The following is a 13283-nucleotide window of genomic DNA, read 5'->3' as shown; positions in this document are numbered from 1 at the left end:
ATCTGGCTGGGCGCAGTGGCTCATGCCTGTAATCCCAGCAATTTCGGAGGCCGAGTTGGGTGGATCACTCTAGGCCAGGAATTTGAGACTAGCCTAGCCAAACACAGTGAAACCCATCTCTATTAAAAATACAACAACAACAACAACAAATTAGCTGGGTGTGGTGGTGCATGCCTGTAGTCCCAGCTACTCGGGAGGCTGAGGCTCGAGAATCGCTGAAGCTGGGCAGGCAGAGGTTGCAGTAAGCTGAGATCATGCCACTGACCCTCAGCCTGGGTGACAAGAGTACGACTTTATATTGTACTGCCATAACATTTTAATTCAAATAGAATATAACTTAATTGTAAGGGTAATCCCTAATATTTAGTTTTGAATTGTTTTAAAATTATAAAATGGTAGAGCTGGAAAGGTTTTGTAGTCTAATAACCGCCTGTTTCTATTGAAGCAGAAATTGGGCCAGGCGCAGTGGCTCGTACCTGTAATCCCAGCATTTTGGGCGGCCAAGGCAGGTGGATCGTTTGAGGTCAGGAGTTCAAGACCAGCCTGGCCAACATGAGGAAACCCTGACTCTACTAAAAATACAAAAACTAGCCGGGCATGGTGGTGGGCAACTGTAATCAGAACTGCTTGGGAGGCTAGGGCAGGAGAATCTCTTGAACCCAGGAGAGAAAGGTTGCAGTGAGCCAAGATCACGCCATTGCACTCCAGCCTGGGCAACAAGAGCAAAACTCTGACTCAAAAAAAAAAAAAAAGAAAAGGTTAGGGAGTCTTGCCCCAGATTGCATAATCAGTCATTGTCAAAATCCTCACTGGAGCCCAGGTACTCATGCAGTCTTTTGCCTCCTGTGGTCTCACCACATTAAATTCTAAAGTTTGTTTAAAAATCTGAATCCTGATTTTTTTCCCTATTGTAATTTTTTTCTGATTTTTATTTTCCTCCTCATTTCAGGCCGGGATAGAAAATCGTCAGCTGGACACAGTAAATTTCTTTTTGAAGAGCAAGGAAAATCTTTTTAATCCATCCTCAAAATCTTCTGTATCTGATCAGTTTGATCACTTTTCATCCCATTTATATTTAAGAAGTAAGTGGAATAAAGATTTCTGCATTCGTATTTATCATTTGATCTTCTTAAACAATTTTCAAATTATGATCTTGTGGTTTCTGATGACTCATTTACTTGCCAAAACTTAGTCATGGGATTTTATATACTTTTTGGAAACTTTCTTCTTCTTCTTTTTTTTTTTTTTTTTTTTTGCAACACAGTCTCACTCTGTTGCCTAGGCTGGAGTGCAGTGGTGTAATGACAGCTCACTGCAGCCTCACCTCCTGGGCTCAAGCAATCCTCCCACCTCAGCCTCCTGAGTAACTGGGACTACAGGTGCATGCCACCACACTCAGCTATTTTTTGTAGAGAATGGGGTCTCACTGTGTTGCCCAGGCTGGTCTCAAACTCCTGGGTTCAAAACAATCCTCTGCCTCCCAAAGTGCTGGGATTACAGGTGCGAGCCACCATGTCTGGACAACTATGTGGAAATTTGGCAGTGTTATCTGATTCTATAAATGTCCTCATACTATGTGGGCTATTTATTGCTCATATCTTGTACTGTACTCTATTTTTAGTATGCATGGAAGAGACAATCTTTTAAATTCAAGACAGTTTTATACACGACAGAAAAACATTTATTTGGAAAATTGCCTGCCCTTGCAACCATCTGAGATGTGTATTGACAGTTGTGGATTAGGATATGTTGTAAGAATTTTTGGCGGGATGCAGTGGCTCGCCCTGTAATCCTAACACTTTGGGGGCAAGGTGGGAGGATCGCTTGAGTCTAGGAATTTGAAACCAGTCTGGGGAACATAGCATGACCCCATTCTACAAAAAAAGTTTAAAAATTAGTTGGGCATGATGGCACATCCTGTAGTCCCAACCACTTGCAAGGCTGAGGCAGAGGATTGCTTGAGTCTGGAGGGAGGTCTAGGCTGCAGTGATCTGTGATTGTGCCACTGCGCTCCAGCCTGATTGCAAAGTAAGACTGTCTCAAAAAAAAAAAAAAAAAAAAAAAATTCACCCGGACTTCTCTGCTTTTTTGCCATGTTACCAACACTTTTCAAGATTTTGGCTTTCCTTTTTAACAAATAGGAAGCCTAACTTTTATTCTTGGACCAGGTAGCCATGCAGTTCTCTCCTTAGGACAACAGGGTAATAAAGTATATTTTCCCCTTGTTAAACAAAAATTATGGAGGCCGTTGTTTTGGTGTGAGCTGTACTAGGCCCCATCAGACCAGAACAGAAATCAGAGTGGCGTCAACTATGCTAAAGTTCCATAGCATCAAACGTAAAATAAGGTGGTCTTCTGACATTGGGAGAAATTAGGAGAGAGCCAATAATCCCAAACAGTCCAGTTTCAATCTTAAATCAGCGTGATAATGAAGTTCCCTCTGATATAATCTTTATGTAAAAGAAGTAACGTAGGCCAGGTGCAGTGGCTCATACCTGTAATCCCAGCACTTTCAGAGGCTGAAACAGGAGGATCTCTTGAGCCCAGGAGTTTGAGACTGGCATGGGTAATATAGTGAAACCTTACCTCTACAAAAAATTTAAAAATTAGCCGGGCGTGGTGGTGTGCATGTGTGGTCTCAGCTACTCAGGAAAGGGAGGTAGGAGGATTGCTTGAACCTGGGAGATTGAGGCTGCAGTGAGCCGTCATCATGCCATTGCACTCCAATCTGGATAACAGAGTGAGACTCTGTCTCAAAAAAAAAAAAAAAAAAGTCTAGGTGCAGTGGCTCATGCCTATAATCCCAACACTTTAGGAGGCCCAGGCGGGAGAATCACTTGAGACCAAGAGTTCATGACCAGCCTGAGCAACATAGTGAGACTCTGCCTCTATTTTTAATTGGAAAAAAAGCCTGAAGTAGCTTCATGTTAAATAATCAGTATTTTTTCTATTATTCTCTCTCTTCATCTTACAAAAAAAATAGCTTTGAAACAACCAATATGCTGTTTTTTCTTTGCTTCTGCTTTCTTCAGCTCTTCTATCTATAAAGCCAACTCCTCTGCTCAACTCACTAGAATACCTTTTCCATGTTATGAAATAAGTGTTGCCACATTCTAGAATTGCAATAAAACCAATTGAGATCTTTAAATTTATTGTAATTTTGTTCTTTGACACTCTGTAAATACGGTTTTATAATCTGTTTTTTCCCACTTCATACTATAGACATCTTTCTTGTTAGTAATATATACTTACTAATTATGATGACACAGAATTTCATTGTATGGGCTGTACCATAATTTGCCAAGCCAAACTCCTGTTAGACATTTAGATTTATTCCAGTTCTTTGCTATTAGCAGTGTGTAAGAAATGCTGTATGTGTGTAATTTCACATATATATAATCATTTACTTATATTACTAGAATTTATTATTAAATTCTAGACCTGGAATTTCCAGGTTTAAGAGTATGCACAATTTATATTTTTAAACACCTTGATAAATTGTCCTTCAAAAGTTTTACCAATGTGTAGTCTACTTACATGGAGAAAATGACAACCTGCTCTTTTTCCACTGATGTAGTAGTAGCTTTCACTGAGAAAATGAATTGGATGTTTTCTTTTTTTCTCCCTAAATCTCATATATGGTGGAAAGATATTTTCTTTTAAAAACATATTCTCAGACTGGGTGCAGTGGCTCACGCCTATGATTCCAGCACTTTGGGAGGCCGAGATGGGCGGATCACGAGGTCAGGAGTTCGAGACCAGCCTGATGAACATGGTGAAACCCCATCTCTACTAAAAATATAAGAATTAGCTGGGTGTGGTGGTGCATGCATGTAATCCCAGCTATTCAGGAGGCTGAGGCAGAATCACTTGAAGTGAGGAGGCAGAGGTTGCAGTGAGCCGAGATCGCCCCATTGCACTCCAGCCTGGGGGACAAGAGTGAAACTCCGTCTCAAAAAAACAAAAACACAGATTCTATTTTGTTTTGAGTGCAGAGTTTGGTCTCCTCTTTCTTGAATTGCCAGCTTTTCTAATGCTCTGATGTTTTAAAAACTGCTTGAATTTATAGAAAAAGGCCTGATTTTTGGTGTTGAGCAGGGCTCCATCAGCAGTTGTAGAGTCATTATTCACTTCTGTTCTTTGGTGGTTAGTGATTTCGCCTCATTCCACTCTCACCTGCACTGCTCAGCTCTAAAGGGTGGAGATGGGTCCGGAATGAGAAGCACTGGGAATAGCCTTACTTGCTCTCCTAGGGGGAAAACCTGTTTCCCATAATTCTGGTACATCTCACAGATGTAATCCTAAGTGGGGAGCAGTGTTGAGACAAACAGGAATCACTTAATTAGAGCCTTCAGCTGCAGATAAAACATCCAGGGGCCCACACTTCTTGCTTTCACTTGAATGTTTAGCACGGAATAGCTTTGTGATCAGACAGGCTTAAATTCAGATTTTGGCCCTGCCACTTACTTTCTTTTTCTTTTTCTTTTTTCACTCTGTTGCCCAGGCTGCTTTAGTGCGGTTGCGCAATCTTTGCTCGCTGCAACCTCCGCCTCCCAGGTTCAAGCAATTCTCCTGCCTCAGCCTCCTGAGTAGCTGGGATTACAGGCGCCCACTAGCATGCCTGGCTAATTTTTGTATTTTTAGTAGAGGCAGGGTTTCACCATGTTAGCCAGGCTGGTCTCGAACTCCTGAGCTTAAGGGATCCGCTTGCCTTGGCCTGCCAAAGTGTTGGGATTACAGGCGTGAGCCACCGTGCCTGGCCCTGCCACTTACTTTCTAAATTAGCTTGGGCAAGTCTCTGAACCTCAGTTTTTTTAATCTATGGAAAGAGAATATAATACACACCTACCTCTTAAGTTGTTGAAAGGAATAAATGAGATAGCATTTATAAAACAACAAGTACAGTACTTAAGATGTAGGTGGTCAGCAAAAGGGTAGTTAGCAGTGATACCAGTAAATGATAACTATTAATAATTAAAATCATTAAATTTTGCAGGTAATAAGCCTGCATAAAAGTTTTGTGAGCTTTTTGAAAATAAGACGTTGGTCCTTGTTTTATGTTTAAAAATATTGTAACATGATATTTTTTGATATGTTAATTTTATTGTGAGAATCCTGGTGTTCTTCATGTTAATTTCTTTGGTTTCTCAGATGTGGAAGAGCTGATGCCAGCATTGGATTTACTTTGCTCAGCAATTAGAGAAAGTTATTCTGAACCCCAAAGCAAACACTTTTCAGAACAATTGCTTAATCTTACACTGTCTTTCCTTAACAACCAAATAAAGGAGCTTTTTATTCACACTGAAGGTAAGAATAGCAGCTAGGAAGGGGGCAGTTCTGTTCCTGTGTCAGAACAGATACAAGTGCTGCTATTGGGTGACACAGCATAAACAGGTGGCATGCCATTTACTACATTTGGGTAAGGGCAGTGTGTAATTGAGTAAGTGAAATGGGTTTTGATACTGAGAAAGTTGGTAGAAAGACCCAGGACTAATCATGAAGAACAAGAAAAGGAAAGGGTTATATTAAAATACAGAGCTACTTGTAAACAGGAAGATCCTCAAACATATTGTTTGAAATTTAAAAATACCAAGTTTGAATTTTGACTTTCTTTAGAATTCTTTATAACAGCTCATGGTTTATATTTATACACACACACATACAAATTGGCACATTGGTATTTTCCATAGAACTAGATGAACATCTGCAAAAAGGAGTGAACATTTTGACTAGCTACATTAATGAACTTCGAACCTTCATGATAAAGTTTCCTTGGAAGCTAACAGATGCTGTAGATGAATATGATGTACATGAAAATGTCCCCACAGTAAAGGAGAGCAATATATGGAAGAAACTCAGCTTTGAGGCAAGTACGAGTAAATATCACTTCTTTTATTTGTTAGATTCAGAAGATCTGAGAAAACAATGGAAAAAGCAATTCAGACTCTATACATTTGTGATTCAGAATGTTTGGCAAAGGGTTTAGGTTTTATCGGTTTTGGGATTTCTGATTATGACTTCAAATTCATGTCTACAAGCTCTGTTTATTTAATTCCATATTATTTAATAATATGAGTAGGCTCCCTTTTAATGTTAGATCTGCCTACTTGGGTTCAGTAACAAACACCCAACTCTAAACCCATGTGAAGTGGCACTTCCTTAGCAATACTCCCTCATTGACTCAAGCCTGGCGCTTTGGACTCATGCATTCTGCCTGACCTCTGGATAAATTGAATTGCTGCTGCTGATTAGATCTTTGGAAATTTTTATTTTATGACATTATTACTTAGAGGTATACTTAATTTTAGTCCTATCTGAAATTCTGTTTAAGACATTTTGCCAGTTAAATTTGTTTCCGTTTGCCTTTTTTTCCTCCACAGTAAAAGTTATAATAATACAACTAAAATTTACTACCATCTATATGACTTAGGGACTGGAAGAATTCCTTTACCCACTGGAGGGTATTGGTATTTTAAAAACAAATGCTAAAACAGCTTAACACAGATGATCATAATCAATAGGGAATTAAAGTGATAAGATTGAGATGCTTCTAGGTTGTTAAGACTGCTGTTCTTGGGGTGGAGGTATTAAAGTACCTGGTGTGACTGCATTTTCTGTATCTCTTATTCATTCTGTAACCTTAAAAAGGAAGAAATGATCCGGGCACAGTGGCTCACGCCTATAATCCCAGCACTTCGGGAGGCTGAGGCCAGCAGATCACCAGGTCAGGAGTTTGAGACAAGCCTGACCAAATGGTGAAACACCGTCTCTACTAAAAATATAAAAAAATTAGCCAGGCGTGGTGGCGGGCACCTGTAGTCCCAGATACTTGGGAGGCTGAAGCAGGAGAATTGCTTGAACCTGGGAGGTGGAGGTTGCAGTGAGCCGAGATTGCACCACTGCACTCTAGCCCAGGCGACAGTGTGAGACTCTGTCTCAAAAAAAAAACAAAACAAGAAATTACTGGCTAGGCGCGGTGGCTCACGCCTGTAATCCCAGCACTTTAGGAGGCCGAGCAAGGTGGATCATGATGTCAGGAGATCAAGACCATTCTGGCTAACGCAATGAAACCCCGTCTCTACTAAAAATACAAAAAATTAGCCGGGTGTAGTGGCAGGCACCTGTAGTCCCAGCTGCTCCGGAGGCTGAGGCAGGAGAATGGTGTGAACCTGGGAGGCGGAGCTTGCAGTGAGCCGAGATCGCGCCACTGCCCTCCAGCCAGGGGGACAGAGCGAGACTCCGTCTCAAAAAGAAAAAAAAAAGAAATGACTTACTTTTCCTTCTACTTTTTTGTCTCCTTTTTCCTGTCTCCTTCACAGGTTTCTCTTTCTGTTTCCCTCAGTGTTCTGCAAGGCTCTGTCTGTGGTCTTTACTCAGAATCACTGATTTTCAACTTTTGCCAGGGGAGGGGGTTATAGTTTACTTTGATAAAAATTGTAGACCCTGTTTCCAAAAACAGGCATGTGAATGTGTACACATAAATTTTGTACATGGCATAATGGGGTTTACAGATCTCTTTAAAGCCCTAGGTTAAGAATGCCTCCTTTCTGTTCTCTCTAGGGTTTAGATCTTCAGTGTAAGTATTTCTTTTCATGTGGATTATTGGTAGTAGCCTTCGAATGCCTTAATATCTTGAGCTTGAATCACTTTCAGTCCACTCTCTATATTGCTGCCTGGATATTTTTCTGTAAATATGTATCTGATTACATCACATCTTGCTTTTACAGTCTTTCAGTGGCTCCATGTAGTTTCAGGATAAAATCTAACTCAAATGCAAGGCCCTTCATGATTAATCCTCTGCTTTGCTTTCAAGTCTCATCTGCTGCTCTCTCCAGTTATATTGAGTAATTTGTAGTTCCTGAAGGCTTGAGGCAGTTTCTTTTCTTTGTCCCTCTGCATATGATACCCCCCCCTTTTTGGAACACCTGCCCTCTTATCTCAATATATCTGTGAAACACTTACTGGTCTTTACATTTTCTATCTCATCAGTTACTAGTTACTTCTACTATCAGGCCTGTGCGGGAGGGCTACCGGGGCGGGTGGTCATCACTTTTATTTAAGGGTGTTCCTCTTCTGGACCTTCCTCTCTAACACCCTGGGATACTCTTGTCACAGCACTTACCATACAGTACTATAATCAGTATGTCTTCCACTAGCTCCTGGAGTGTAGGGTCTTAGTTTTATTCAATTTTATATCCCTTGAACCTAACTCCAAATCTAGTAATAGATTTTAAATAAAAGTTCCTTTGTTAGATGTTCAGTAAATGTATAAATCCCATGTTGATAATCATAATAAGGAAATGAAAAGGAACTTAAAAGGCAAACGTTTTTCTTTTCCTAGGAAGTTATTGCCAATGCCATTTTAAACAACAGAATACCAGAGGCACAGACTTTCTTCAGGATTGATAGTCATTCTGCTCAAAAACTTGAGGAGCTGATTGGCATAGGCCTAAATTTGGTCTTTGACAATTTAAAAAAGAACAATATAAAGGAAGCCTCTGAACTTTTGAAGAATATGGTGAGTGGTGTAATCCATAAAGTCTTAAAATGTATTTAATATAATTTCTAGTTACTATAAAATTGGTTTGTATTCATAATTATTTCATAAACTAAGAAATTTATGTAGTGGATAATGACACTAAAAAATAATGACATTAATAACACTGAGAACAGCTGGGTGTGGTGGCTTATGTCTATAATCCCAGCACTTTGGGAGGTTGAGGCAGGAAGATCACTTGAGGCCAGGAATTCAAGACCGGCATAGGCAGCATAGCAAGACCCTGTCTCTACAAAAAATAAAAAAATAAAAAGGACATGGTGGCTTGCACTTTGTCTTAGTCTGTCCTCATATTGCTATAAAGAACTGCCTGAGCCAGGCATGGTGGCTCATGCCTATAATCTCAGCACTTTGGGAGGATGAGGTAGGTGGATCACCTGAGGTCAGGAGTTTGAGACCAGCATGACCAACATGGCACAACCCCGTCTCTACTAAAACTACAAAAATTAGCTAGGTGTGGTGACAGGAGCCTGTAATCCCAGCTACTAGGGAGGCTGAGGCAGGGAAAATTGCTTGAACACAGCAGGTGGAGGTTGCAGGGAGCCAAGATGGTGCCACTGCATTCCAGCCTGGGCAACAGAGCAAGACTCCATCTCAAAAACTAAATAAATAATAATGAACTACCTGAGACTGGGTAATTTAGAAAGAAAACAGGTTTAATTGGCCCACAGTTCCACAGGCTGTACAGGAAGCATGGCTGGGGAGGCCTCAGGAAACTTGTAGTCATGGTGGAAGATGAAGGGGAAGCAGGCATGTCTTACATGGCAGGAGAAAGAGGAAGAGAGCAGTGGGGAGGGGCTACACACTTTTAAACAACCAGATATCATGAGAACTCACTCACTGTCACAAAAACAGCAAGGGGGAAACCCACCCCCATGATCCAGTCACCTACCACCAGGTCCCTTCTCCAACATTGGGGGTTACATTTCAACGTGAGATTTGGGCAGGGGCACAGATCCAAACCATATCACACCTGTAGTCCTAGCTACTCGGAAGGCTGAGGCAGAAGGATCTCCAGGAGTTCTAGGCTGTGGGGAACTATGATTGCACCTATAAATAGCTGGTAACAGAGCAAGACCCTGTCTCTAAATCTAAAAGAGAAATAATACCGAAAAATGTTTTGGTACTGAGAACTTTCTTTTTTTTTTGTTTTTGTTTTTGAGACGGAGTTTCGCTCTTGTTGCCCAGGCTACAGTTCTATGGTGTGATCTCGGCCCACACAACCTCCACCTCCCAGGTTCAAAAGATTCCCCTACCTCAGCCTCCCAAGTAGCTGGGATTACAGGCATGTGCCACCATGCCCAGCAAATTTTGTATGTATTTAGTAGAGACAGGGTTTCTCCATGTTGGTCAGGCTGTGAGCCACCCACCTTGACCTCCCAAAGTGCTGGGATTACAGGCATGAGCCACTGTGCCTGGCTTGAGAACTTTTTTGAAGATATTTTCCCTCTAATTTTATTTAGGTATGAGTGACAGAAATTACATATATTTAAGGTATACAGTATGATGTTTTGATATGTATGTACATTGTGAAAAGATTACCACAAGTAAGCTAATTAATGTATCACCTCACATAGTTATGTGTGTATATATGGCGAGAACACTTGAGATCTACTCTCAACAAATTTCAAGTATACAATGTATTATTATTAACTTTAGTTACTGTGCTGTACATAGGTCCCCAGAACTTACTTATCTTGTATCTGAAAGTTTGTACCTTTTGACCAATATCTACTCCTTTCCCCTACCCCACAGTCCCTGGTAATATCATTCTACTCTCTGTTACTGTGAGTTCAGCTTTTTCTTAGATTTCATATATAAGAGCATGAAGAATTTGTCTTTCTGTGTCTGGCTTATTTCATTTAGCACAATAGCCTCCAGGTTCAGCCATGTTGTTTACAATTGCAGGTTTTCCTCTCTCTCTTTTTTGTTTTGTAGAGACAGAGTCTCACTATGTTGTTCAGGCTGGTCTCGAACTCTTGGGCTCAAGCAATCCTCCTGCCTTGGTCTCCCAAAGTGCAGAGATTATAGGCGTGAGCCAGCACAATTGGCCTTTCCTTCTTTTTTTTTAAGGCCAAATAATATTCCTTTGTATATATACACCACATTTTCTTTATCCATTCATCTGTTGATAGACACTTAGGTTATTTCCATATCTCTTGAAGAGATTTTTAAATGGCATTTAAAAGTACTCTCTGAGCAGGGTGCAGTGACTCACACCCATAATCCCAGCACTTTTGGAGGCTGAGACAGGCAGATCACTTGAAGCAGGAGTTTGAGACCAGCCTGGCCAATGTGGTAAATACTGTCTCTACTAAAAAAAATAAAAATTAGCCAGGTGGGTAATGCATGCCTGTAATCCCAGCTATTTGGGAGGCTGAGGCACGAGAATCGTTTGAACCCAGGAGGCAGAGATTGCAGTGAGCTGAGATCGCGCCACTGCATTCCATCCAGTCTGGGTAACAGAGCGAGACCCTGTCTCCAACAAAAGAAAAGAAAAGAAAAGAAAAATACTCTGTTAGACCTGGCACTTTGATTAGGAGGAGATAGTGTTTCTCATAGAAGACTTCACACATGTTGAAGCATGCATAAGAGCTCATTATTTGTTGGAGGACGTTCTGTATTGTTCATGTGACCCCTTACATCTCCACTTGAACTTTCTAGTAAATTATGCATTTGCTGGACTTTTTGCTGTATGGTTTTACTTCACATGAGAAGGGGAAGTCCTAGAAGTAAGGCTTTTAGGCTAAGCTGAGATCTAGCCCTAATCTGCATGGTTGGGGTCTTGCCCATGATAACTTTCAGGAGGTGCAGAGGAGTGGAACTATGTAAGAGGGATGTTGTTTGCATTGATCATTGTTTCCACTTGAATCAGCATACCAGATTGCTGTCATTTTGGTCCTGTCGTAACCTGGCATTGCCTTAAATTGTTCTGTGTGCTGCCTTTGCTCTGACAAAATGCTTAAGGACTTTAGGGATAGGCAGTAAATACATATAATAAATGTAGGAGGGCCAGGCAGGGTGGCTCATGCCTATTATCCTAGCACCTTGGGAGGCTGAGGCAGGAGGATCACTTGAGCCCAGGAGTTCAAGACCAGTCTGGGCAACATGAAGAAATCCCATCTCTAGAAAAAATACAAAAATTAGCCAGGCATGGTGGCGCACACCTGTAGCCCCAGCTACTTGGGAGGCTGAGTTGGTAGAATCACTTTGAGCCTGGGGGTCGGGGCTGCAGTGATCTGTGATCACACCACTGTACTCCAGCCTGAGCAGCACAGCGAGACTGTCTCAAAAAGAAAAAAAAAATTAGGAAAATGAATGTTTGAAAGAGCAGAAAGGTCTTTGGAAAGCTATGGAATTCTAACAAGATAGATGTTTATAATAGGGTGTTTCTGTATCTAACACTTTTTTATGTTCAAAATAGTTCCATTACAAAATGTAACTTTTTTTGGTTTTCTATGTTTATTTTAGGGGTTTGATGTAAAAGACCAATTGCTCAAGATATGCTTCTACACAACTGATAAAAATATACGCGACTTTTTGGTAGGTAAAGGTGAGACTATGTAGTATATATTTTCCAGAAAGCCTGGGTGAAAAACTTGGAAGAAAACCTTGGAAGAAAAACTTTAAGTAATTTTAATGTTCAACTAATATCTAATAAGTAAAAGCGTGACAACCCCTTCATCTTTTTTTTACCCCTTCATCTTTCTTAAGTGACTATTTTACATTTGTGGCAAAAGAAAATTTGTGTTAATATACATTGACTCAAATGTTCAAAATATAATTCTTGAATGGCATATTATCTCATTACTTTTTTTCTAATCTTTAATTCCCAGCACTGTCTTCTTTGATAATCTCATGACATTTTTTGCAAATATCCTTGATTTTTGTAAAGTCACTGCTTTTTATTCAAGGTTGAAATTTTAAAAGAAAAAAATTATTTTTCTGAAAAAGAGAAAAGAACTATAGACTTCGTGCATCAAGTTGAGAAGCTTTATTTGGGACATTTCCAAGAAAATATGCAAATCCAGTCATTTCCCAGGTAGTCTCATTAGTCTCCTTTTGATAATATTAGAATACTGTAGATAGTATTTAGTTTATAATTGTTAGTGAGCACAAGTTTCTTATGTGGAACTGAGCCTGCATTCTCCATGGAGATAAAACTTGTATCCGACAGAAGGGGCTTAAGAGTTTTCTGTCATTTTAATATTCGCATAATCAGAATTATGTGTTCTCCAAAGAATAGACGTTCTTGAGCAGATAAAAAGGAATGATGTCTTTTTCTCCAAAATTAAAAAAAAATTTATATCACTTTTTTTAGGTATTGGATAAAAGAACAAGATTTTTTCAAGCACAAGTCTGTGTTGGACTCATTCCTGAAATATGATTGTAAAGATGAATTTAACAAACAGGACCATAGAATTGTGTTAAATTGGGCTCTGTGGTGGGATCAACTAACACAAGAATCCATCATTCTCCCCAGGATAAGTCCAGAAGGCAAGTGTGAGAGAGCCTGAAATATGAATATACTGAATGAGGATTAAATTGGGTATTGATATTTGAATATTTCGATGTGTCTCAATTTTAGATTTCCTTTTGGGAAATAATATTCAGGTTTTTTAAAATGCAAATCATTGCATTAAGACCTCTTTCTTATCCCAGAGTTTCTGGGAGGGATTCATAATGTGCTAATAAAAGAAAAAAAATAGTTAATTGAGATTTCAAG

The 13283-nt window shown here is 40.0% G+C and overlaps 2 protein-coding genes across 8 annotated transcripts in view; one reads left to right on the top strand and one right to left on the bottom strand.

Annotated features, from left to right (window-relative positions):
* SPG11 (SPG11 vesicle trafficking associated, spatacsin) overlaps positions 1 to 13277 on the top strand; it is a 42333-nt gene extending 29056 nt beyond the window's left edge. For 3 of the 7 annotated variants that reach the window (XM_026447816.1, XM_026447820.2, XM_026447819.2), the window contains exons 8-14: positions 950 to 1082; positions 5152 to 5307; positions 5691 to 5866; positions 8342 to 8518; positions 12029 to 12100; positions 12472 to 12599; positions 12879 to 13277. In XM_026447816.1, coding sequence (XP_026303601.1) covers positions 950 to 1082; positions 5152 to 5307; positions 5691 to 5866; positions 8342 to 8518; positions 12029 to 12100; positions 12472 to 12599; positions 12879 to 13074 — 1038 coding nt within the window. In that variant the 3' untranslated portion in view covers positions 13075 to 13277. Of the gene's footprint in view, positions 1 to 949; positions 1083 to 5151; positions 5308 to 5690; positions 5867 to 8341; positions 8519 to 12028; positions 12101 to 12393; positions 12424 to 12471; positions 12600 to 12878 lie in introns of those variants that run through there. The other 4 variants (XM_026447817.1, XM_026447818.1, XM_031935822.1 and 1 more) reach the window with 4 other exon arrangements.
* The window catches only part of RTF1 (RTF1 homolog, Paf1/RNA polymerase II complex component), a 236534-nt gene that overhangs the window by 214422 nt on the left and 8829 nt on the right, over positions 1 to 13283 (bottom strand). The window lies entirely within an intron of this gene.

This window comes from Piliocolobus tephrosceles, chromosome 6 (assembly GCF_002776525.5).
Source record: "Piliocolobus tephrosceles isolate RC106 chromosome 6, ASM277652v3, whole genome shotgun sequence".
Taxonomy (NCBI): domain Eukaryota; kingdom Metazoa; phylum Chordata; class Mammalia; order Primates; family Cercopithecidae; genus Piliocolobus; species Piliocolobus tephrosceles.
Note: the sequence above shows the minus strand (reverse complement) of the source record. Positions and strands in the feature narration are given on the sequence as shown.